The 27,371-nt window shown below is 47.7% G+C and overlaps 1 protein-coding gene across 1 annotated transcript in view; it reads left to right on the top strand.

Annotated features, from left to right (window-relative positions):
• Positions 1 to 2,958: 2,958 nt before the first annotated feature.
• Positions 2,959 to 27,371, top strand: part of LOC120682203 — a 37,064-nt gene continuing 12,651 nt past the window's right edge. The window contains exons 1-7 of the mRNA XM_039964004.1: positions 2,959 to 3,314; positions 12,561 to 12,771; positions 12,846 to 12,971; positions 13,056 to 13,133; positions 18,232 to 18,357; positions 18,462 to 18,560; positions 18,677 to 18,823. Coding sequence (XP_039819938.1) covers positions 3,157 to 3,314; positions 12,561 to 12,771; positions 12,846 to 12,971; positions 13,056 to 13,133; positions 18,232 to 18,357; positions 18,462 to 18,560; positions 18,677 to 18,823 — 945 coding nt within the window. The 5' untranslated portion in view covers positions 2,959 to 3,156. The remainder of the gene's footprint in view (positions 3,315 to 12,560; positions 12,772 to 12,845; positions 12,972 to 13,055; positions 13,134 to 18,231; positions 18,358 to 18,461; positions 18,561 to 18,676; positions 18,824 to 27,371) is intronic.

The raw sequence follows: 27,371 nt of genomic DNA, 5'->3' as shown, positions 1-27,371 counted from the left end.
ATCTGGATTGGGAATGTACATTGGAGAGATATTTAGTGTAGTGAACATGCCTATGCCATATGCCATATATCTCATGGCCCCAAGTGTGCACAGCGGTTTCTTTTCTGTAATATTCTGAAACAAAAACCACAGGGTCCAAACCAGATTCTGAACATGCCGCAATGACATGGGAGCATGGTAAGTGAAGAAGCTGTGGTTTATTGCATCTGCAAAACACCTTGCCTTCCGGCGTTATCAAGCAATCCTGAACGACCCTTTGTCTGCGGACACCCTGACCTGTCCTGTCCTTGCATGAAACCACAAACCTTTGATCCTTTGTGCCCATGGAGACCACTCTGTGATATTGAGCCTTTTCAATTTTTTCTTTCATGTATTTAGTGACTCTATTACAAAAAACTACTCCTGGATCATTAAGTAAGACACCAGCTGCCTGGTACCGCTCTCTGAAGTACCTTGTGCATCCGTACATGATGAACTCAACTATGCCAACAAGAGGAAATCCACGAACATGACGCATTACCATATTTTAATACTCTGCGTGGTTGGTTGTCTTGATCCCATATTGACGCCCACCAGTGTCATATAGAATTGACCACTTCTCCTTAGGTGCATCCTTAATCCACTGTGTGAAAGGTCCGCCACCTGAATGTCTCCGGCTGGAGGTTGAGGCCTGTTCCTATAGCAGCTCGGCGCACATGTTATCTAGCACCTGCCATAAAACATCAAACTTCTGCTGCTGATTCTGAGTGCACAACCTCTTGATCAAATTCATAAGTTCCTTATTCTTAAAGCGCTCATAAAAGTTTGTACCCATATGCCTTATGCACCACCTACTCACAACATCTGACCATAGAGGAGGTTGTCCTCGACTTCCTTCATGTAGTTGTCTTATTGCTGCTAGAAGACCTGCATGCCTGTCACTGATGAGGAAAATATCTGGCCTTGCAGCAACAACGTAAATCTTCACACGTTCAAGGAACCAGTACCAGCTCTCTGTGTTCTCATTCTCAACAAAAGCAAAGCGATGGGAACCACCTGCTTGTTGCAATCAACTCCAATCGCTATCAGTATTGTCCCCTTATATCTTTTTGTCAAGAATGTGCCGTCGATACACAGAACAGGAAGACAATACATAAATGCCCTCACACATGCACCAAGGCAGAAGAAAGCACAAAACAGAAACCCAGGTCCCCCATATAAACTCGGTACAATATAGGTATCAGTCGCGCTTCCAGGATTTCTCTGCACAATTGCTGACAGCATGTGAGGCAAGTTATCATATGATGCCTCATATGTGCCGAACCTCATCTCTAAAACTTTTTGTTTTGCCCGCCAAACTTTTGCATAGCTGATTTTGTATTGAAAACGGTCGTCTATGTCCCTAGTTATCAATTTTGGCTCATAATCAATTTTGTCGAGAATCACCCCCTACATCTTCTTGGCCACGAAATTGGATTTGATGTTACAGTGATTTTGCGCAACAGCAGTCAATCTGCATGTATGTGGTGTAACAATTGAACACTCCCAGTGTGTCTTGCACTTGCCCTTGTAGGCATGTACTCGCCATGTACAATCGCCATTGACACACTTCACCTCATATTCTTTGCTGCTAGACTTCACAACTCTGAATTCCTTCCTCAACGATATAGCCCAAAGCTTCACAGCATCCTTCACAACTTCAATGCTAGGATACTTTGCCCCCTGCACAATCTCATTCTCTCTATATTCGTATTCGTTACCCCTAATATCCTGTATCACTGGATTTTCAAAACACTTGTCTCGCCATTCACCTAGCAACGGGTAGTCCTCATCGTCTGATGAGTCCCCACATTCTTCCATCATTCGAGCCTCCTAGTCTTCATTCTCTACAGCTTCCACTATTATAGATATCCGCTCCCCCTCATCAGCTAAAACTTACGGCTCAGGTTGAATGATATGCACGTTCTGATCTTCTTTTCTCCTAATTGATCAGCTATACCTTGCGGCTCAGATTCTATGACATGCATGTTCCGATATTCATTTTCTTGTTCCATTGATTGGTTCATATGAGATGATGTACTTGTGAACCCTTCACCGAAATGACATGCCTTCTGGTGAATCTGAATTAGCATTGCAAGAGGCCATCCACGGTCAAGAGCTGCTTGCATGTAAGTCCGCCATTCTTTGGTGTTTGTTATAAGCATCAACTCCTAGAAATCCTCTTCAGTTGCCCAATTCGTCAAAGTCTGAACGGTTAGGAAATAGGTCTTTGAATTTACATTGAATATCTCGTGAAGCCATTTGTGTATGGAACCAAAACTACTCTCTAAGTGTTTATCTATTCCGCACTCTCTGCGTTCAAAAGCTGATAGATCTACTCCATACGCATCATGAGAAATATAGTAGTCACCATAATGAACTTGAAAATGAAGCTTGCTCGACATATCTGGCCACACAATAATACTATTCATTAAACTGATTGCTAATCTACTGTGTCAACAAAAATAATTACAACATTAACTGTTTGTAAAGCGTAGAAGAATTTTGATTACCTGCAGTCGCCAGTTAGAAAATCCGGCAGGGCTTCGCCTCTCTCCCTCCCTCCCTCTCTTTTTTTTTCTCTGGAATTTTAGTGATGCAAATGAGAGGTGAGGGTAGCCAACCCTTAAATAGTGGAGGGACAGCCGGTGGCCCCGCTGCCGGGCGGCCTGGGGGGCCGACCGTCTCGCTGCCGGACGACCGGTCCTCCAGGGGCCTCAACGAAAATTCTCCGTGAAATTTTTGCAGAAAAGCCCCTGCCGCCCCGCAGCGGGGCGATCAGGTCCCGGCCGCCCGGCAGCGGGCGGCCGGGGTATATTTCTGTAAATTTTGAAAACAAAAATATATTTTTATAAAAAATAAAAATAAAAAATATAAAAATAAAAAAACCGCACAAGACTAGAACGCCGGTGCTACTACGAGGGCCCGAGCTCCAGCAGAGTGGGCGCCATTAGCCACACTGTCCCAATTCCCATCGTCCGAGACTCCGAGGTCCCACAGCTCACTCTCCACTCCACTCCACTCCCCTCGGCGGTCGGCGCCGCGGCGTCACGGTCGCGGCCGATCCTCCCGCCGCCGGCTGGCCTGCGAGCCAGGGCCCCCTCCTGTGCATGTCATCCAGGATCCGCCGCTCGTTCCATGGTTTCGACTCGCCGCTCTGCACGGAGGGGCGGCAACGGCCCACTCGCGGCCGACGGAGCGCCATCCGAGCTCGCCCTCGACGCCCCTCCGCCGCCCTCCGTTCCCCGCCGGCTGTCGCGCGATGCTTCGCCTCCAGAGTGGCCCGGCCGACCTAGGTTCGTCTCCGCCTGTCACTGCGCTCGCCTATTACTGTCCTCGATGCTCTCTCTTCTTGCACTTCCACGGTAGCCCCATGAAACTCCATGTATCCTCGACTTGTGCCTCGAATCGGACGCGCGAGCGCCTCAATTTGGCGTTTTAGTGGCGTGATGGTGGCGATTGGGGCCCTTGGTGTCTCGAGCGATTCCGCTGTCGAACAAAATTTTGCTGGGTTTAGAGTATCTCCAACAGATTACTTATTCCTCTCCTCAATACCAAAAAATTGATGTTTTGGTGATGGAGGTGCTCCAACATATTACCAATCCGATGCCCATTACCTATAAGTTTTTGGTAATCACCAAAACACACCTCTCTCTCACCTAAATGAAGGGGATTTCCCATCTACCCTATTATTGGTGATTGGATTTTGGTAATCTACTGCAGCAACCATTACCTAAAAAACTAAAGTAGCTATTGGTAATGGATAGAGAATATTTAAGGTATGAGGTATGAGTAATCTATTGGAGATGCTCTTACATTTCGATTGGATAATGATGGGTTGGGGTTAAATGAGATGGGTTGATTGTTCCATGTATCAATTTTCGGATTGTTCGTGTCCCATTTGATTGTATGGCGAGTGTAACTGCTGGATAACAGCAACCCTTCCTGTGGACATCCTTGAAGGCATTGAGTTGACATAGAATATTCAGCGTGCGTTGCTCGCCATCATGTGTGTAATGATAGAAATAAATGTGCAACCAATATAAAAAATATGTATTTCAAAAGAGGTATGACCAAACATTATGGCCCCAAGCACATGATGCTACCAACATCTCCAAATGGAGACAAGAAATGATATTGATTCAACCTATTCGATTTTAGTACTAAGATGATATAGGGAATTATGAAGGGCGGGCCTGGTGCAGCTGTAGAGGCTACCGTCTGTAACCAGAAGGCCCCGGGTTCGAGCCCCAACCTCTGCACATTTGTGCAAGAAAGGCTTGGTTCTTAAAACAACCCTTCCCCAGAGCCCGCACTGAAACCTACGGTATTGGGTACGCCCTTTGATGGTATAGGGAATTATGTAGAAAGAGCTTAGTCCATTCCATAACATATATATGCATGGCTTAACATCAATCAAAATGGTAATATAATATGTCACCAATATCTCAAGTACCAGGTCATTCATCTGGCCTCAATCACATGGCCAACTAATTTGATTTATCAAACAACAAATGAAACCAAGTCATTCGTGTGTAATGGAAGCAACAATTCATTATAATGATAGGTGCACCCACTACTTCATCATTATGAGACTATAGATAAGAACTTAAACACAGTGCAAGAGCTGAGGAAAAAGAAAGATGGAAGCTAGAAAAAATGCCAGGCCACCACGAGGAACAACTGAAACGAGAATCTAATAGCTACCAACTGGAACAAATTTCAGTTCATTAAGGTCATCTCTAGCTACTCCGACACAGCACCACCCTCAATAATCCATCCAGAAACATCCGCAACCTGCAAATTCTAGAAAGGTTTAAAAACAAATTAATCATTTACAGTGTTTTTCCCTTCTATTCATAGCAAATTTGACTGCATGAATCTTTATTTTCGTGAAATTAGGGGACATATATGTCTACATTCAATGACCGGCATAACTTTCTAGGATAGACTCAGTGTGCTACTACTGAAAAGTGAAAAACCACTATTATTACACTGCAAATTCAGAGATTCAGAATTACTTTTGAAACACACACACTTTGACTTGTTTTTTTCTTCCCATTTCCACTCGCAGATATATCCAACATTAGTAGTCAGCAGTAAGCAATCACGCATCTACAATTAGATCTTGGTGGCGCCGAAAGGGATGTCATACTGATATACCCTTTTACAATGCATATTAGGCTTTCCGAACTCAAGTGACCACCTCCTTGAATTCGGAGATACAGAGTATGGATCTTAGTTCACAGAACAAAACATGTACTGTGCTACTACACAATTAACCTCATCTATATGATAAGCTAGTGGCTTTAGACAGAGAAATAGTCTATTAGTCCTTTCTACTTCGCTATGCTTACTGATTCTTGTTAATTATGTACCTCAATCATCAAGTTGACAAGCTGTTTACATATTTAAGCGGATGGTGTAAAAAAATCTATCAAACATGGTCAAATTTACCAGGTGAAAGTATATATATTGGGAGGAAATAAGAATTAAAATTGCAACCTATACAACTATTTTCTTCAGCCGGCCACAAAGAAAGCTCCACCCAGTACAACTATTTTCATGATCTTGCTTGCAAAGGAAGAGTCCTTTTAATGGGCTATGCAAAAATAGAGACGAGTCATAACATATAGCACAACATAGACATCACGATAAATAGGTTTAATCCTATGATCGCAAACATACTAATGCTACATTTGCCAGGGTCCCATAGCAGACACAGGACCTCTCCTATAATTTTTCTTTTTTTGAGAATCAGACCTCTCCTAGATCTCATCAACCTTTAAGCAGGAACTCAGCAGCACTTTCCTCAGCTTCTTGGTACCAGGAAGAAACAGATTCCCAATGCTATCTGACCCATGAACAACAACACCACCACAAGGCTTTCCTATCTAATGAAGCACAGAGTATCTATCATTCAATTCATCGAGGCCAATGCAGTGCTATGTGAATTCTATCTGTACTATAGATAAAATTATTGAGGAAGTAAGATAGTATTGTTACAACTAAAATGTGGGTCATGCCACGAGTATCAACAAGCAAACAATGTAAGCTGTATTATTAAAAGTAGAAGGCCACCTTAAGCCCTAACACCATTAGCATAAAACAAGTATCAACAAGCAAACAATGCAAGATGTCCTTCTCTCTCACATTGTACCAGTCTGTTTTCATGCTATACACAAACTCTTTATCATGCCAAAAGAAAATGACAATTTTATTGGAGCAAGACGATTCTGAATGAATAGATACTTTAACCAACTACCAGAGTTATTGTTAAAGGATCTTACAGGAACCACTAATGAGTAACTAAAGAGCAGCCAAGGTTGTTAGCTCAGTCGGTCTGGGCGCAACTGGCGGCACCCGCAGGTGGGGGGTTCGAACCCCCACCGGGGCGGATTTCCCCCGCTTGCTGAAAAAAACCCTCCTCGCTGTGCTCTTGGTGACTTGGGCTCTGTAGTCAGCCTGGGCCCGGCCCGGTGGGTAACGGTCCCAAGAACGTGGTGAGTTGTCAGCTTGGGCCCGGCCCGTTGGGTAACAGTCCCAGGAACGTGGCACCGGGGGTTTCTCGGCCGGATTCAATTTGGCCTCTTCTTAATATAATGCCGTAGGGGCGGTCTTTCCCCTGCCCGGTCGAGTTTTTTTTAGTAACTAAAGAGCAGCACTGAAACTCCGCCTATGCTGACTGGAAGACTCTCTCTCTCCTGAGTCGTCTTAGTATATCGGTCCCAAGCCCGGGTAAAGGAGGAGGGTTGCGTTAGGTTTAGGCAAACCAACATAAAAAATAGCCACTCTAATGGATTTGAAATCAACAAGAAACTCGTTGGAGGCATAACCCTCTTAGCGACGCGCTACATCGGAACCCGGGTATGGTGATAAATGGGCAAGAGCCGGGTCGCCATCCCCCCAAAGGCGCGTCGTATCGTGACCTGGGTACGATGATAAGTGAGCAAGGGTCGGGTCGTCACCTGAATGGCGCGCTACATCTACGCCCGGGTATAGTGAAAAATGAGCAAGGGTCTTCGCACTTCCCTCGACGGGTGCGAAGGGTAAGGAAGCTAGCCGAGCCAACTAGGATTCGTATAGGTAGCTGGAACGTAGGGTCCCTAACGGGTAAGTTGCGAGAGCTAGTTGATGCAGCAATTAGGAGGCGTGTAAATATTCTATGCGTTCAGGAGACTAAATGGAAGGGCCAGAAGGCGAAGGAGGTTGAGGATACTGGCTTCAAGCTTTGGTACAAGGGGGCAACTCCGGGTAGGAATGGTATAGTTATCTTGATTGATAGGAGCCTTAAGGATGGAGTCGTAGAGGTTAAAAGGCAAGGCGACCGATTATCCTAATCCGGTTGGTAGTTGGAAATTCGGCTTTGAATGTGATCAGTGCCTATACCCCTCAGGTAGGCCTTAGTGAGAGCACTAAGATGCAGTTCTGGGAAGATCTAGATAGTATGGTTAGTACCGTGCCTACCAGCGAGAAACTCTTCATAGGAGGAGATCTCAACGGCTATGTGGGTGCGACTAATGCAGGGTTCGAGCGAGTGCACGGGGGTTTTGGGTATGGTAGCAGGAGTCAAGAGGGGGAGGATGTGTTGAACTTCGCGTTAGCCTACGACTTGTTGATAGCGAATACCGTGTTTAAGAAGAGGGAATCCCATCTTGTGACATTTCGTAGTGGACAACACTCGAGCCAGATCGACTTTATCCTTGCTAGGAGGGAGGATAGACGTGATTGCTTAGATTGTAAGGTGATACTTGAGGAGTGTGTTGTCCCTCAACACAAGCTTGTGGTGGCAGACTTTCGTCTTCGGGTATGTGTCCACCGGGACAAACGTGCCAAGATTGCGAGAACAAAGTGGTGGAATCTTAGAGGGGAAGCGGCACAAGCGTTTAAGGAAAGGATGCTAGGTGAGGGGCCTTGGGAAGAAGGAGAAGACGCAGATGACATGTGGCTAAAGATGACAATATGTGTTCGGAAGGTGGCCTCAGAGGTGTTTGGCGTGAGTAGGGGAGGTAAACAGGTGGGGAAAGACACCTGGTGGTGGAACGACGAGGTGCAAAGGGCTATTAAGGAGGAGTGTTTCAATCGCCTCCACCTTGACAAGAGTGCAGCCAACATCGAGGGCTATAAATTAATGAAGAGGGTTGCAAAGCGAGCTGTGAGTGTAGCAAAGGGTAAGGCGTATGATGACCTTGATCAGCGGCTAGGCATGAAAGAAGGGGAGAAGGACATTTATAGGATGGCTAGGATCCGCGAGCGGAAGACAAGGGACATCAACCAAATCAAATGCATTAAGGATGGGACAAATCGACTGCTAGTGAAGGATGAGGGGATCATGGATAGATGGAGAGAGCACTTCGACAAGTTGTTTAATGGGGAGAGTGAGAGCCCTACCCTTGAGTTAGATGACTCTTTTGACGATACCAATAGATGTTTTGTGAGGCGAATTCAGGAGGTACAGATCGGGGAGGCTTTGAAGAGGATGAAGGGAGGTAAAGCGATGGGCCCTGATGGTATCCCCATTGAGGTGTGGAGATGCCTAGGAGATAGAGCAATAGTATGGTTAACTAACCTTTTTAATCTCATTTTTCGGTCAAACAAGATGCCGGAAGAATAGAGGAGAAGTATATTAGTACCTATCTTCAAAAACAAGGGCGATGTTCAAAGTTGTACTAACTACCGTGGGATTAAGTTGATGAGTCATATGATAAAACTTTGGGAGAGGGTTATCGAGCATCGCCTAAGAAGAGTGACAAGTGTGACCCAAAACTAATTTGGGTTCATGCCTGGAAGGTCAACCATGGAGCTGATTTTCTTAATATGACAATTGATGGAGAGATATAGGGAGCAAAAAGAAGGACTTGCACATGGTCTTCATTGACCTTGAGAAGACATGACAGTACCGAGAAATGTCATGTAGGGGGCATGGAGAAGCACAAAGTCCTAATTAAGTACATTACCCTCATTAAGGATATGTACTAGGATGCGACGACGTTTGTCCGGATATGTGATGGCAACACCACTGACTTTTCTATTAACATAGGCCTACACTAGGGGTCAGCATTGAGCCCTTATTTATTTGCTTTAGTGATGGATGGGGTCATAAGGGATATACAAGGTGAGATCCCTTGGTGTATGCTCTTTGCTAATGATGTGGTGCTAGTTGACGAGAGTAGGGCAGGGGTTAATAGGAAGTTAGAGCTGTGGAGACGCACGTTAGAGTCGAAAGGGTTTAGACTTAGTAGGACCAAGACTGAGGACATGATGTGCGATTTTAGCGCGACTAAGCATGAGGGGGGAGACGTAGTCTAGATGGGCAAGTGGTGGTCCAGAAGGATATTTTTCGGTATTTAGATCGGTGCTACAAAAGGATGACGACATTGATGAAGATGTTAGGCATAGAATTTCAGCTGGCTGGTTGAAATGGCGGTAAGCTTCTGGCATCCTTTGTGACAAGAGGGTGCCACAAAAGCTAAAAAGCAAGTTCTATAGGACAGCAATTCATCCGGCGATATTATACGGTGCTGAATGTTGGCCTACAAAAAGGCGACATGTCCAGCAACTAAGTGTAGCAGAAATGCGGATGTTGCGGTAGTTTTGCGGGCACACAAGGAGGGATAGAGTCCGGAACGAAGTTATTCGGGATAGGGTCGGGGCGGCACCAATTGAGAAGAAACTTACCCAGTATCGGCTGAGATGGTTTGGACATGTCCAACGAAGGCCTCTTGAGGCGCCGGTGCGTAGTGGGGTTCTTGAGCGGGTCGATAATGTAAAGAGGGGTAGAGGTAGACCTAAACTGACATGGGATGAGTCGGTTAAGAGAGACATTAAGGATTGGAATATCTCTAAAGAGATAGCTTTGGATAGGAGCGCTTGGAGACTAGCTATCAATGTGCCTGAACCTTGAACTTATTTTTTTCGAGTTTCATCTCTAGCCTACCCCAACTTGCTTGGGAAAAAAAGGCTATGTTGTTGTTGTTGAAGAGCAGCACTGAATTTCTTACTTCTAAGATTATTTGAATATTGGAAAGTGACAACCAGAAGCAGGCAAAGCACTGCAAAGTGTAATATTATTTACAGCCATGATTCAAATACTGCAAATCCATCATTCTTTGTGTTAATCAAATAATTATCAGCAAACACTCTGGGATTCAGCATATGTCGTCTGAGAACTAATAATGTGATGAAGTATACTCCCTCCTTCCACTTTTCTAGGGCGGACGAGGAAAATCAACTTTTCTATGTACAAACGGTGCAGCCTTGAAACAGCCCGTTTCGCCCAGAAGCCCGTCCCCTCAGTAACCAACATAATTAAGCCCATGTTGATTGTATCGGTCCCACGTGAATACAAACTGGCAGCGATGAGTAGTACATCGCTTCATCAACGTTCTGTTCGATCCCCATAGTACAGTTTCATCTGCACCTTCTCTTTGCTTCTGACGTCACAAGCGGCATGGTTAGTGGAGCCATGGATGAATGGAGCAGCTGCAGCGGCAGCAAGGAGAAGATACCCGCTGCCATGGACGATGCCGAGGAGAAGCTGCCCGCAGGCATGGAGGATGGCGAGGAGAAGCTGCCCGCTGCCATGGACAACGCCGAGAAGCTTCCTGCTGCCATGGAGGTCGACAAGGAGAAGCTGCCTGCTGCCATGGAGGATGGAGAGGAGAAGCTTCCCGCTGCCATGGACAACGCCAAGGAGAAGCTTCCTGCTGCCATGGAGGTCGGCGAGGAGAAGCTGACCGCTGCCATGGAGGACGGTTAGGAGAAGATGCCCGCTGTTGTGGGCGACGTGAATAGAGAGCGGAGAACAGAAAAGAGGACCGCAGATGGGAAAAAGCTTGGCGCCGTTTGGAAAATATTTGCCGAGGCAAATAGTGCGCGCAGTTGGGATACAAGAGAAAAATTATTTGCGGCTGTTTTTTCAGTTTGGCGCTGCATGGACGGGACAAAATAGGGATGAGAATCAAGGGACGCTGCATGCCTTCATGCAAAACTCCCACAACGTGGCATAAGACTCAGGGCCGGGTTTAAATGCTGGCGCATGACCCCAGCCCTGCCTTGGTCTCTGCTGGAGTAGGAGCTCATCCTCCCTAGATAAGTGGAAGGAGGGAGTATTTCCTAGCTAGCAGTTTATGAAGAAGAGAATCATCATTCCTTTCATGTACCATAAAACTACCATAAAAACTGTTGTAAAAAATCCATATATATAGGAATGCACCAAAGAATAAAAATCAAATTACCTTATCGGGCTAGCCACCTCCTACGCTACCTGCATCTGAGTGTTGTTGCAACCGGCCTGTCTTTGATTGCATACGGTGGATGATAGTGCTCGACCAGCCAGATGAGCTCATCTAGGGTCGTGGCTTTTGACTGATCTAGATTGACCTGGACCTTCACCTTCTTCTCCATATGGCGACGAGAGGGACGATTAGCCAGTGGGTCAAATCAAAAGGAGGCGACGCGAAATTCTTCAATCTGAGGATGGGGGATGCTCTCACCTTAGGGTTCTTCGGGGAAGGCAAGGAGGATGGCGAGGAGTTCCCCCTCCACAGTCGACCATGGCCGCGTGATCTGCGTGCCCATGGATCTCATGCACCTCCACGTGCTCCCCTGCAGTGCCAATGACGTGCTGCTAGGATTTGGGATGGGAGCGAGAGGGAGGAGGCTCCTAGGGGTGGATGAAGCCCTTAGGCATCGCGCTACCAGGGGGTGCCAACGCTCCTGCCCGGTCATCGCGCTGATTTGGCTGGCGGCACCAGCACTTTTGCCCGGCCCTGGCGCCGATCGGGAGGCTGATGCGGGTGGGGCGATGGCACCCCAGCCCGACTGGTGCGCCGACAGGGAGGCTGACGAGTGATGGGGGTGGGACGGCAGCGCCCCTGGCCCATTGCCCTTGGACTCATGGGTGCGGCACTGAATTGGACTACATGATAATTTCCATCAACATGAAGTGCTTTGTTGTAAAACAGCAGAAGACACCTTGCAGCACCGGAGTCGCTAAGCGCTGTGGTGCTTCCAATTGCCAGTGGTCTTTAAGAAACCCGATTTGTGGCCATGACCAGGTGACCACAGCCTTCAACTCTGGGAGAGGAAGTTTGCTCTTTTCCTGGCCCTCTGCTTTCTTTATATGGGCATTGTATATTAGTGGGTACAGTTCCATGTTTTGGATTAGATGTTGCAATTTGCCTTCCATTACAGGTATGCTTGATTTGGTCATAGCTTCCCTTTCTAGAATAAACTTTGCTCAAAGAGCTAAACATCAGTTATTTCCTTAAAGTAACACTTATCTATCACAACTATGCTACTGTTTCCTTAAAGTAACACTTATCCGATCACAACTATGCTTCATATATAGTATGTTATAGCGCATTCTACAATTTTCTCAATTCAAGCTGTTAAGTACAATTTGGATTTCTAGGTGTCGTTTGCTGCAAATTACCAGTGATATTTGACGAATTTGTTGTGTTAAATTTAGTTCTTGCTTGGTAACATTCATGCGGCGGTCTAATTTTGCACCCTGCCATGATTTTCTGGTTCCACAATAGGGAGAAAGTCAGCTTTGTTATCTCTATCGATGACACACTGAAGCAGCCTGTGGGGGCAGATAAACAGGACAGGCAAGGGAGGGACATTGTGGTGGTCGAGGAACCAGATGAGATGGATGAAGATTCGATGTCACTGGAGGAACCACCAAGCTGGCTTCCTGATGGTTGGATCATGGAGGTTTTCTGTGATGACGACAGCTCCATCTACCGTGTATGCAATCTTGCAAGCATATCTTTGGGTATAATAGGTGTGAAAATTTATTACTTCCTGGTTGTTTTATGCAGTATTACACTTCCCCAGTGTCCGGATACACATTCACATCAAAGATGGAGACAATAGAATATCTTTTCTCAGGGATGGAAGAACGTATGCTGGAGTCACAGGAAAGAACTGAGGACAACGAGCTTCATGTTAGTCAATTCTTCTGTAGTCATGCCATGTTTTGTGCCGCTGTTAAATTAACTGATATGAGCTCGCCTGATTTTTGCATGCAGGGTTCTCATACATGGCTTCCTGGTGGGTGGTTAATTGAGGTCAGAGCTGGTGGGAAGAAAATGAATAAAATGTACAAGGTAGGAGATGTTCCACATTGTTGTTACCTTTGGATGATTAGACAAGTGATGATCTCCATTAGTCCTAGGTGGACATATATGTAGCCAGGGTATGGGCCTAGATAATATATGGGTCTTAGCACCCCCCCCCCCCTAAAACTCAAGGCGGATCTGAAGCGTTGAGTTTGAGCAAATGAAGACGATGATGCTCTTGAGTTTGTGCTTTAGTGAAAAAATCAGCAAGTTGCTGCTTTGATAATACATATTCAAGAGCAATAGTTTTCTGTAAAGGAGGCATCAACACCAATGTGCTTCGTAAGTTCATGCTTTACAAGATCATTAGCAATCTGAATGGATCCAGTGTTATCACAAAGAAGAGGTGTGGGGGTATCACAAGAAACTCCAAAATTAGCTAATAGCCATCGAATCCACACAATCTCAGCATTAGTAGTGGCAAGTGCTCTAAGTTCTGCCTCTGTACTAGAGCCGGAGACAGCAGCTTGCTTCTTGGACTTCCAGGCAAGGGGAGAAGAACCAAGAAGAATGCAATAACCAGAGACAACGGCGATCTGTTGGATCATTGGCCCAAGTGGAGTCTAAATAAGAATGAAGCTGAAGTGAGTTGTCATGAGCATAGAATAAACCCTGAGAGGATGCCCCACGTAAGTATCGCAGTACACGAAGCAAATGCCCAAAATGAACTGAAGTTGGAGCACTCACAAACTGACTCAAAATATGAACAGCATGAGCAATATCAGGCCTTGTGACTGTGAGATATACTAGACTACCAACAATATGGCGATATCCAGCAGGATCTTCGAGAGGAGTACCATCCGTAGGGCGAAGCTGTAAGTGAATATCCATAGGGGTGGCAGGTGTCCGACTATCAGTAATACCAGATCGAGCAATCAGATCTTGAATGTATTTAGATTGAGAAATGTAATATCCCTTTTTAGATTGTGAAACCTCAATGGCCAAGAAATAACTGAGGGGACCCAAATCAGTCATCTGAAATTGTTGATTAGGGTGTCTTTTGACCAAGGAAACATGCTCGGCATCATCACCCGTGATCAACATATCATCAACATAGAGGAGAAGCAGAGTACGACCACGTGAAGAAGTATGAAAAAATAGAGCCGGGTCATGAGGACTGGGTGAAAAACAAGCTTCTATTATCACGGAAACAAAATGCTCATACCAAGCACGGGGAGCTTGTTTGCGGCCATAGAGAGCACGACGAAGGAGACAAACCTGTCCTAAAGGGACATCAACACCTGGAGGTGGGTCATATAAACTTCCTCATGTAACTCACCATGAAGAAAAGCATTCTTGACATCCATCTGAGAGATAGTCCAAGAACGACTGGCAACTACTGCAATCATAGTACGAACGGTAGTCATATGCGCAACGGGTGCAAAAGTCTCCTCATAGTCCTGCCCCTGAGTTTGCTGAAAGCCGCGAGCAGCAAGACGAGCTTTATATCTCTCAAGGGACCCATCTGATTTGGTCTTGATTTTGAACACCCATTTACATGTAATAGGTACAACATGTGATGGCAAAGGAACAATCTCCCAAGTACCTGTCCGATCAAGTGCAGCAAGCTCCTCTGACATAGCATTCTGCCACTCTGGAATACCAGATGCTTCCTTGTAAGTGGATGATTTAGCAACAGCAAGGACAGCACTTACACGGGGAAAACCCAATTTATCAGGAGGAGCAATAGCAGCACGATCCCTTAGAGTATATCGCGGACCAACTTGTGACTCATTAGAAATAGAATGAGACTCATCAGTATTGTTAGATGCAACTAAAACATAAGTATCAGGACTGGCCGAAGGAGAATCAGACGGAAGGACTGTGGGGGCTTTGGGACGACGAGTGTAAACTTGTGTGACGGGACGTTTAGAGGGTGGAGGTGGTGGAGGCTGTGGTGGACATGAAGGCTGTGGTGGACATGAAGGCTGTGGTGGACATGGAGGCTGTGATGGAATATGTGGAGGAAGACACATGAAGCTAGTGGACTCTGTGGTGGAAGCTGAGGATGGAGTGGAAGAATTATAAAAGGGTGATTCTCATCAAAGGTCACATCACGAGAAATACGCATACGACAAGAGGAAGGATCGTAGCAACGATAACCCTTATGTTCAAGACTATACCCCAAAAACACGCACTCAACTGACTGAGCTGTCAACTTCATAACAAGTGCAACAAAAAACTCGAAGATGATCATAGCGAGGTGGAGTACCAAAAAGAACTTCACCAGGACACTTTCCAGACAGTGTGGAAGACGGTTGTCTATTTATGAGATAAGCAGCGGTAGAAACAGCCTCACCCCAAAAATGAGAAGGAACAAATGAGGAAATCAAAAGGGTACGAGTAGTCTCAATGAGATGGCGATGTTTGCGTTCAGCAACCCCATTCTGAGCATGAGCGCCAAAACATGAAAGCTGAGGAAGAGTACCCTCAGAGGCCAGAAATTGGCGTAGAGAATCAGATATGTACTCGCCACTAGAGTTAGAACAAAACACTTTAATAGAAGTGGAAAACTGAGTATGCACCATACGAGCAAAATTCTGGTAAATGGAACACAACTGGGAGCGATGTTTCATAAAGTAAATCCAAGTATACCGAGAGTGATCATCAACAAAAATAACATAATACGCATGACCACCCTTGGTGGGAAAAGGTGCTTTACCCCATACATCAGAATGAATAAGATCAAAAGGTCGAGCTGAATGAGATGTACTAGAAGAATATGGAAGTTGAATTTGTTTTCCAAGTTTACAGCCCTTACACTGGAAGCTAGACTCGACAAAAGTATTGCCTAGACAACCACTACTTATTAAGGTTGACAAACAAGACCCACATAGATGACCGAGGTGATGATGCCACATGGCAAAAGGAGCAGATGATGCAACGGATGACACATGAGCTGTAGAGGTAGCGGAAGCAGGAAGACTCAATGTGTCCAAAACATAGAGGCTAGAGGAACCTCTACGACGCTGGCCAGTCCCAATCACTCTCCCGGTTCGACGATCCTGAACAAAACAAGATGAGTCATCAAATCCAATAAAACAATTCTGATCGGTAATCTGTCCTACTGAAAGAAGATTCATGGACAACTGAGGTACAAAGGAAACATTGGGTACAGAAAAGTGTGGTGTAGAAAGTGGACCATGATAAGTAATAGGACAAGATGTACCATCCGCTGTCTGAACAGAAGCAACATTATGGACTGCTTGGCAATCATCCAACTGAGAGATCAGAAGTCATGTGGAAAGAAGCTCCTGAATCAAGGACCCAAGAGGACTGAGGAGCATGAACAGGTGAAGTAGCAGCAACAGACATAGAGCCCCGAGGAGCAGGTGGACCACGACCACGAGCCGCACGACGAGCACGGAACTCAGCTAGCTTCTCTGGATACTTAATGAAACAGTGTTCTGAACGATGAGTAGTCTTCTTACAATGCTCACAAGGGGTCGAAGTATTAGACACACGAGGCCTGTGAGCAACAGCAAGAACACTCTGACATCCTGCAGCAGATAAAGGAACCATAGATAGCACTGGTCCCATGAAACGATCAAAAGCACTATAGTAGTCACAAATGGTCATGTCATCTTGCTGAAGTCCACGAAGACCTTGCATCAGAGTATGCAGATGAGCACCACTAATATGAACAAACCTGTTCTTTAGATAATCCCACATCTCCTTAGCTGTTACAAAGGGCTGAAGACTCATCATCAATGATGGTTTAACACTTTGTGACTATTGCAGTCTTAACCCTGCCATCATCATTAACCCAAGAAGTGATTGTACTAGCATTAGAACCATCAGCCAGAGCAACTGGTTTAGTACCAGTAAGATGTGAGACAAGACCATATCCACCAAGCATTGTGTCAACACAAAAAGTCCATTCTCTATAATTGGAGCCATCAAACTGCACAGGGATGCTGATAGCAGTAGGATGCGACATGCTAGTATATGTCCAACAATAGCAAAGACCAGTACCAGTAACAAAAAATGAAAATCCTGCTCACAGAAGAAAACACGGCAGTCTGCAGCAGCGACGCCTGATGAAGACAGCTTGAGTGAACTCCCGCGACAGCAGAAATCACCACGACGGGCGGTGATGTGGGGGAGACCGCGACGGGCGGCGTTGAAGAAGAGGCCGTGACGGGTGGCAGGAGATGGGCCGCGACGGCGGCGCTGGGCGGGCCGCGACAGGCGGCTGCGATTGGCCGCGACGGGCGGCGGAGCAGAGGCGGCGGTGGATGGGGACCTGCCGCGACGGGCGGCAGAGCAGAGCGCCGGTGGGAGAAAAAAATGGATCGGGGGTAGGGATTAGATTAGTCCTAACCCTAACCCTAAACCATGCTCTGATTCCATGTTACCTTTGGATGATTAGACAAGTGATGAGATCCATTAGTCCTAGGTGGACATATATGTAGCCAGGGTATGGGCCACTATGGGCCTATATAATATATGGGCCTTAACAATTGTCATGGCTCTATGCCAGTTACTGCACACTCTCTTTATGTCTATATGTTGTGGGAGTCTAGTGCAACTATACGTAGGGGCCGTTTGGGCGGACTTCTCCCAAAATGGCTTAACTGGTGAAGCAAAAGCTTGTGAATCCAAAATATATGACTTTACCCGGCTCCTAGTTCAGTTTTGCCTCATTTTGTGCAAAACGGTAGAAGCCAAATGAGGGGGATGGAGCCTGAATGCTTGGATGGTGGCATCAGATCATCCTCCAATTTTACAGGATAGAAGTGGAGGATACATATCATGGAGGGTGAGGTGAGTGAGGTCATGCTGCGCCGTGGATGGAATGAAAGAAGAAAGTCTGAGGCAAAAAAAAGAAGAGGAAGGAGTTGGCTTTTGGGTCTCTCTATGCTTTTTATTTTCCAACACAACCGTAAACCTCAATGTCAAACAATAGTTCTATTATGTGTCTTGGAGACTGAGAGTCGAAGGAGGAATTTCCCATTATATGGTGGATATGTTAATTCATTAAAGGAACTTACACAGAAACAAATACCATATGGGGGACTAATTTTATAAGACTGATAGAACAGATATAGGCACATGACATTTTCTAAACCTATGTCTGTTGCAGTTCTATTTTCACCCGCCTACTGGTATGCGATTCTTGTCGAAAGGAGAAGTGTTGCGCTATGTTAATGAGGGGAAGATTGCTGCATGTGATACGGATGTGCTGTGTGACACAAGCACTGATGATAATGTATGACTCTTGCTGGCATTATTCCTTTATTCTAACTCTATTAGAAGTTTGTAATTTGCTTCCAAACTAACCAGATGAAATGATGATAATTTGCTTATTTATAGATACTTGCACTTGTGGAATTCAGTCCAGATGGTCTACCAGGTGGATGGGTGAAAGAAACGATATTTAGAAAGTGCAATGATGGAATAAGAAAAGATCCGGTACATTGGAGTAGAGCATTTAACTATTTTGATTCAGAATTTTAGGAAAATGTTGCTTAATTGTTTATTATTCATCAGTAGCCGCAACTTGATACGATTTCTCATTTGATATGCAGTATTACACCGATCCTACTAGTCATCGCGTATTTCGTACGCTTAAGTCTGTATTGAGCTACCTTGGCACTGGAGAAATATCTAAGCACGCCTATTTACCAAGGAGAAATGTCATTGACATGTATTCATTTGACAAGTGTGCAGATCTGGTAATTGCTTTTTTTGGCATTGTATTTGTCCTTTTCAGATTGTGTAATTATCTTTCAGAGATCTTTAATATTAGAAAAATAAACGTCTTTGGTTTTTGGCAGTTTTGTTTCATATGCTTAGGCACACTAGAGAAATAGGTACTGTTTACTAGGTTCCTAATATTGATTTCAATTAACTAGCCCCTACACTGCTTTTGATATGCTTAAAAGAAAACATATGGTAATCTTTCCTTTTCTACTTTCCAAACAGCTGCGACGGGCCTCTACCTGAGTTGGTTAGAGGGCTCTAGTAGCACTCCGCATGTCCTAGGTTCGACTTTCCATGGGACCTCATTTTAGGTTGTGGTTAAAAATATTCCCTCGTCTGTCCCACTCCAAAGCACAGGTCTAAGGCCCGGCCCAAGTCGTTGGTCATCTCACACGGGCTACGATGCCCTTTTGTAAGGGTGGGATAGGGGTTTAAGGGTTTTCTCAACCTGCGTGAGAAGGTCTTCTCTTGGCAAATACTGGGGGCTGTCTTACCCGCGATTTCTATTCATCACGCGCGCGAAACGGCGCGGATGCATCGCAGAAGAGGGCGGCCATCGCTGCAGGTGGGCCTGCGCCGCACTGTGCATCTTCTTCCTCTCGATCTTGCGACGGTGATGGCCGCAGGGTTGGGGGAGGGGGGGTGGCCGGGGTCCGGGGATGGTGGGTGGAGGGAGCGGCCGCCGGCGAGGTCGCCGGCGGCCGGGGTGGTGGCGGGCGGCGGCCTTTAGGATCTGGGTTGTCGGGGTCCGGGGCGGCGAAGGACGGGCGGCGGTGATGGTTCGGCCGGCGCAGGGTAAGAGCCCCGGTGGGCGGGGGCCGGCGGCAGGGGCGAGGCGGTGGACGGCCGGTGCGGCGGCGTGCTTGGTTAGGGTTGGTGGCGGTGGAGGCGGCGGTGGCCGTCGGAGCCAGGGGAGGCGAGGGAGGCGGGGCCGCTGACTGCGACGCGCGTGCAATTCCTCGCATATGCGAGGAATAGACGCCCCCGTCTTACCCCCCGCAGGTCGAGTTTTTTTCCTTCCAAAAAGCTCATAGCTTTCCTAAATCTACAACTTACATAGTCTAACAAATAGGTCAGTAATGGGAGTTGACATTTTCATGACCGAATAGAATATAAATATACAACAACAACAACATAGCTTTTTTTTCCCAAGCAAGTTGGGGTAGGCTAGAGATGAAACCCGAAAGAAAAAGTTCAAGGTTCAGGCACATTGATAGCTAGTCTCCAAGCGCTCCTATCCAAAGCTATCTCTTTAGAGATATTCCAATCCTTAAGGTCTCTCTTAACCAACTCATCTCACGTCAGTTTAGGTCTACCTCTACCCCTCTTTACATTATCGACCCGCTCAAGAACCCCATTACGCACCGGCGCCTCAGGAGGCCTTCGTTGGACATGTCCAAACCATCTCAGCCGATGCTGAGTAAGTTTCTCCTCAATTGGTGCCACCCCGACCCTATTCCGAATAACTTCGTTCCGGACTCTATCCCTCCTTGTGTGCCCGCAAAACCACCGCAACATCCGCATCTCTGCTACACTCAGTTGCTGCACATGTCGCCTTTTTGTAGGCCAACATTCAGCACCGTATAACATCGCCGGACGAATTGCTGTCCTATAGAATTTGCCTTTTAGCTTTTATGGCACCCTCTTGTCACAAAGGATGCCAGAAGCTTGCCGCCATTTCAACCAGCCAGCTGAAATTCTATGCCTAACATCTTCATCAATGTCGTCATCCTTTTGTAGCACCGATCCTAAATACCGAAAAATATCCTTCTGGACCACCACTTGCCCATCTAGACTAACGTCTCCCCCCTCATGCCTAGTCGCGCTGAAATCGCACATCATGTACTCGGTCTTGGTCCTACTAAGTCTGAACCCTTTCGACTCTAACATGCATCTCCACAGCTTTAACTTCCTATTAACCCCTGCCCTACTCTCGTCAACTAGCACCACATCATCAGCAAAGAGCATACACCAGGGGATCTCACCTTGTATATTCCTTGTGACCTCATCCATCACTAAAGCAAATAAATAAGGGCTCAATGCTGACCCCTGGTGTAGGCCTATGTTAATAGGAAAGTCAGTGGTGTTGCTATCACATGTTCGGACAAACGTCGTCGCATCCTTGTACATATCCTTAATGAAGGTAATGTACTTAGTTGGGACTTTGTGCTTCTCCAAAGCCCACCACATGATATTTCTCGGTACCTTGTCATATGCCTTCTCAAGGTCAATGAAGACCATGTGCAAGTCCTTCTTCTGCTCCCTATATCTCTCCATCAATTGTCGTATTAAGAAAATCGCCTCCATGGTTGACCTTCCAGGCATGAACCCAAATTGGTTTTGGGTCACACTTGTCACTCTTCTTAGGCGATGCTCGATAACCCTCTCCCAAAGCTTCATTGTATGGCTCATTAGCTTAATTCCACGGTAGTTAGTACAACTTTGAACATCGCCCTTATTTTTGAAGATAGGTACTAATATACTTCTCCTCCATTCTTCAGGCATCTTGTTTGACCGAAAAATGAGATTAAAAAGCTTAGTTAACCATACTATTGCTCTATCTCCTAGGCATCTCCACACCTCAATGGGAATACCATCAGGGCCCATCGCTTTACCTCTCTTCATCCTCTTCAAAGCCTCCGCGATCTCTGCCTCCTGAATTCTCCTCACAAAACGTCTGTTGGTATCGTCAAAAGAGTCATCTAACTCAAGGGTAGGGCTCTCACTCTCCCCATTAAACAACTTGTCGAAGTACTCTCTCCATCTATACATGATCTCCTCATCCTTCACTAGCAGTCGATCTGTCCCATCCTTAACGCATTTGATTTGGTTGATGTCCCTTGTCTTCCGCTCGCGGATCCTAGCCATCCTATAAATGTCCTTCTCCCCTTCTTTCGTGCCTAGCCGCTGATACAGGTCATCATACGCCTTATCCTTTGCTACACTCACAACTCGCTTTGCAACCCTCTTCGCTAATTTATAGCCCTCGATGTTGGCTGCACTCTTGTCAAGATGGAGGCGCTTGAAACACTCCTTCTCCTTAATAGCCTTTTGCACCTCGTCGTTCCACCACCAGGTGTCTTTCCCCTCCTGTTTGCCTCCCCTACTCACGCTAAACACCTCTGAGGCCACCTTCCGAACACATGTTGCCATCTTTAGCCACATGTCATCTGCGTCTTCTCCTACTTCCCAAGGCCCCTCACCTAGCATCCTTTCCTTAAACGCTTGTGCCGCTTCCCCTCTAAACTTCCACCACTTTGTTCTCGCAATCTTGGCACATTTGCCCCGGTGGACACGTACCCGAAGACGAAAGTCCGCCACCACAAGTTTGTGTTGAGGGACAACACACTCCCCAGGTATCACCTTACAATCTAAGCAATCACGTCTATCCTCCCTCCTAGTAAGGATAAAATCGATCTGGCTCGAGTGTTGTCCACTACGAAACGTCACAAGATGGGATTCCCTCTTCTTAAACACGGTATTCGCTATCAACAAGTCGTAGGCTAACGCGAAGTTCAACACATCCTCCCCCTCTTGACTCCTGCTACCATACCCAAAACCCCCGTGCACTCGCTCAAACCCTACATTAGTCGCACTCACATGGCCGTTGAGATCTCCTCCTATGAAGAGTTTCTCGTTGGTAGGCACGGTACTAACCATGCTATCTAGATCTTCCCAGAACTGCATTTTGGTGCTCTCACTAAGGCCTACTTGAGGGGCATAGGCACTGATCACATTCAAAACCGAATCTCCAACTACCAACCGGATTAGGATAATCCGGTCGCCTTGCCTTCTAACCTCTACGACTCCATCCTTAAGGCTCCTATCAATCAAGATGCCTACACCATTCCTACCCGGAGTTGCTCCCGTGTACCAAAGCTTGAAGCCAGTATCCTCAACCTCCTTCGCCTTCTGGCCCTTCCATTTAGTCTCCTGAACGCATAGAATATTTACACGCCTCCTAATTGCTACATCAACTAGCTCTCGCAACTTACCCGTTAGGGACCCTACGTTCCAGCTACCTATACGAATCCTAGTTGGCTCGGCTAGCTTCCTTACCCTTCGCACCCGTCGAGGGAAGTGCGAAGACCCTTGCTCATTTTTCACTACACCCGGGCGTAGATGCAGCGCGCCATTCAGGTGACGACCCGACCCTTGCTCACTTATCATCGTACCCAGGTCATGATACGACGCGCCCGTGGGGGATGGCGACCCGGCCCTTGCCCATTTATCACCACACCCGGGTTCCGATGTAGCGCGTCGCTAAGAGGGTTACGCCCCAACGAGTTTCTTGTGGGTTTCAAATCCATTAGAGTGGCATTTTTTATGCTGGTTTGCCAAAACCTAATGCAACCCTCCTCCTTTACCCGGGCTTGGGACCGGCTATGTTGAGACGACTCAGGAGAGAGAGTCTTCCAGTCAGCATAGGCGGAGTTGAATAGAATATAAATATATCGATTATTTTTTAGTACCTGCGCTCTTTGTCATATTTATATTCCATATGCTGTTTCTCAACTTATCTGCGTACTAGCTACATTCAAATGGTTTACCCAGTCTGTTAAGAAAGGCTAGCTTCGTTTGATTCTAGATCCCATCATTATCCTTGCTTGTCGAAGACAAATCGTAAGTGTAAGCAATATGAATTGCAGGGAATGATTGGATTAATTGATAGGGTGCAACAATGTGTGTATATATAGGCAGGGAATTCTAGATGGTTTATAGAAACACCACCATCAGGGGACCCTGCCGCCATCTACCAACCAGAGGAGGGGGCGGCATCCCTAGCAAGGGAGGCTGGGCGCCGGCCACCTAAGGCCTGGCAGGGCCTGCTAACCATAACCCTAATAGCCTTGCTAACACGCCCCCGCAGGCTGATCGTCGAAGCCGCAAACGTTTAGATTGGACCTGAACTCCTGAAACAAAGAAGTAGGTAACCCCTTAGTGAAGATGTCGGCGTACTGAGCAGACGTCGGGACGTGCATGACGCGGACGGCACCAATAGCAACGCGCTCCCGAACAAAGTGGAGATCGATCTCGATGTGCTTGGTGCGCTGATGCTGAACGGGGTTGGAGGACATGTAGACGGTGTTGATATTATCACAATATACCAACGAGACTCGGCGTGAAGGCACATGAAGCTCTTGCAGGAGTTGGTGCAACCAGGTGGCCTCGGCCATGCCGTTGGCCACAGCACGGTACTCAGCTTCGGCACTGGAGCGGGAGACTGTGTTCTGTTGCTTGGATGACCAAGAAACCAGGTTGTCGCTGAGGAATACCGCATAGCCAAAGGTGGAACGCCTGGTGTCAGGGCAGCCGGCCCAATCAGCGTCGGAGTACACCGTCAAGTTAGAACTCCGAGATGGCTGAAGCAGAAGACCCATGTGCAACGTGCCACGCACATAGCGCAGGATGCGCTTGAGGGCAGCAAGGTGTGCCTCCCGAGGATCATGCATGAAGAGGCAGACCTGCTGAACGGCATATGAGATATCCAGGCGGGTGAAGGTCAGCCACTGAAGAGCTCTTGCAAGACTACGATAATCCGAAGGATTCAGGACGGGCGGCCCATCTGCAGGTAACTTCGGATTGATATCAACAGGAGTGGTGCACGGCTTGCATTCAGCCATACCTGCACGCTCCAAAAGCTCCACCATATACTGATGCCGGGAAAGGAACAGACCAGTGCCACGCCGCTGAACATGCATCCCCAGAAAGTGATGGAGCTCACCGAGATCCTTCATAACGAACTCAAACTGCAGCGAAGTGATGGTACGCTGAAGGAGTTCGATAGAAGAGGTTGTGAGCACTATGTCGTCGACATAAAGTAGCAGGTAGATCATATCATCGCCGCGCCGGAAGACGAACAGAGAGGTGTCCGACTTGGCCTCCGTAAATCCCTGGGACAAGAGGTATGCAGCAAATCGACTGTATCAGACACGGGGCGCTTGTTTAAGTCCATAGAGAAATTTATTCAGGCGGCAGACGTGGTCAGGATGAGCTGTATCCTCAAAGCCAGCAGGCTGAGCACAGTAAACTGTCTCAGAGAGAGTCCCGTGAAGAAAGGCGTTCTTCACGTCCAGTTGATGAACAGGCCAGCCGCGAGAGAGTGCCAAGGAGAGTACGGTGCGGACTATAGCCGGCTTGACAACTGGACTGAAAGTCTCGTCGAAGTCCACGCCAGGGCGCTGGGTGAAGCCTCGAAGGACCCAGTGCGCCTTGTACCGCTCCAGGGTACCATTAGCATGGAACTTGTGCTTGAAGATCCACTTGCCGGTGACGATGTTGGCGCGGGGCGGCCGAGGAACAAGATCCCAAGTCTTGTTCACTAGCAGGGCGTCGTGCTCAGCTTCCATGGCAGCCCGCCAGTTTGGATCGGCAAGGGCGCTGCGGAAGGTCTTCGGAATCGGCGATTGGGGCATGGCGTGGTAGAGCACCGGCTGGCGGAAACCAGCCGTCGCCCTGGTGGTCATGCCGTGCCGGTTCACCACGGGGGTAACGGGCACGGCTCCCTCGGGCAAGGGAGGAGGCGGACCAGCAGGGGGGTGCTGTCGTCGAACGTAGACGTGCTGGAAGGCGGAGAGCGGTCGGTGAAGAGCAGCCGGGCCAGCAGGCGGCCCGGGTGACGGGCCAGTCGGCTCGGGCCGACTGGACAGTGGAGCGGCTGGCTGTGGCCGGCCAGGGACCGGCGGTGAGCCAGTCAGGGCAGCCGGCGACGCAGGGGACTGGCCGTGGCCGACGGCCGATGCGGGAGTCCCCACCGGGAGGGGTGGGAAGCCAGAAGGCGGCCTGGCTCGGCTGGAGAGCCGGCGCGCCTGCTGGTGGCGTCGTCGAAGCGCCTGAGGCCACGTGTGGCAACGCAGGAACGCCGGGGGCTGCGTGTGGCAACGCGGGGGCGCCGGGGAGAGATCCTGTAGAGGAAACAAGAGGTGACGGTCGAATGGGGGCTGGCACGTTAGTAGTAATGTCATCCAGGAACTCGAAGTCTGCCTCGCGGGGAGGACGAGACAGCTCAGCAAAGGGAAACGAGGCCTCGTCAAAGGACACATGACGAGAGGAGATGACTCAATTGGTGGAACGGTCAAGGCAGCGGTATCCCTTGTGGTGAGCACAGTAGCCGAGAAAAACACAGTGTAGAACGCGGCGCAAGCTTGTGAACGGTTGTGGCAGCGAGGTTTGGGTAGCATGCACAACCAAAGACCCGAAGGTGATCGTACGTAGGCAAAACCCTGTGAAGGGCGAAGTGCTGTGTAGCAAACCCTAGGGTTTTGGTTGGGAGGATGTTGAGCAGGTAGGTGGCCACGCCGAGAGCCTCAACCCAGTAAGACGGCGACATGCTAGCCTGGAACGAATGATGCGCTCAGCTTTACCGTTTTGGGAGGAGGTGTAGGGGCACGACATCCGGAGATGAGCGCCATGAGTCAGGAAGAACGTGCGGGCGCTGGAGTTATCAAACTCGCGGCCATTGTCACACTGAACTGCCTTGATGGTGGCGCCGTACTGAGTGGTCACATGAACAAAGAAGTTAGCCAAAGTAGAGAACTGTCAGACTTTAGGCGCAAAGGAAAAGTCCACAAGCGGTGCGAACAATCATCGAGAATGACCAAATAATACTTGTAGCCCGAGACACTAGCAATTGGTGTTTGTCTAGAGGTCACAATGAATAAGGTCGAAATTATTGGACGTACGCGAAGTGGATGTAGTGAATGGTAACCGAACATGGCGACCGAGCAAACATGCATGACATAAAGATGTGCTAAGTTCTTTATTACATGAAGGTATGACAGATGCTAACTTGGTCATGACTTCATGACCGGGGTGACCAAGGCGACGGTGCCAGGGTGGAGAGGAGCCAGCGATGAGGGCGGAGGTAGGGGCAGGCGCAGGGGATATAGTGGACCAGCACTATTGCGAGAACTCTCCGAGACTCCAGATCCTTCACAGAACAATCAGCGGGATCAAACTCGACAGAACAATTGTTGTCAGAAGTAAACTGGCAAAACTAGAACATTATGTTAGCAGCTCAATTTTCACTCTCATTGAGCTGAGAGGATGGCACTCAAGTTGGGAAAGTTTTCTGGGTTTTTCTTCATTCACACTCAATGCCATCCCATCCCAAGGGGGGCTGGGGATACATTTATACAAGGGGCTGCAGGGCAGCCAAGCTAGATGCTAAGGACACTAGTCCAAGATGCTAACTGCTAGTCCTAACTGCTGTCCTAGATGCCAACTGAAAGGTAGTCAAGATGCTGTCCTTGCTGTCCTCTAGGGGCAGCAAAGCACAACGTGCTGCAGCAAGAGCATCTCTTCTTGTGCAGCCCCACAAAGACCAAGTACAGACTTATCCATCATTCTCCCCCTAAGTCTTGTGCGTCGTCTTGTGGGAAGATTCAACCATCCCGATCCTGGAGCAGAGCTCAAGGAACTTGATCCTCCCAAGGGGCTTGGTGAGTAGGTCCGCAAGCTGATCCTTGGTGTTGATGTAGCTCGCCTTGATGCTTCCTTCCTCCAAGCAGCCTCGGATGA

The sequence above is a fragment of the Panicum virgatum genome, chromosome 7N, assembly GCF_016808335.1.
Source record: "Panicum virgatum strain AP13 chromosome 7N, P.virgatum_v5, whole genome shotgun sequence".
In the NCBI taxonomy this organism is placed as follows: domain Eukaryota; kingdom Viridiplantae; phylum Streptophyta; class Magnoliopsida; order Poales; family Poaceae; genus Panicum; species Panicum virgatum.
Note: the sequence above shows the minus strand (reverse complement) of the source record. Positions and strands in the feature narration are given on the sequence as shown.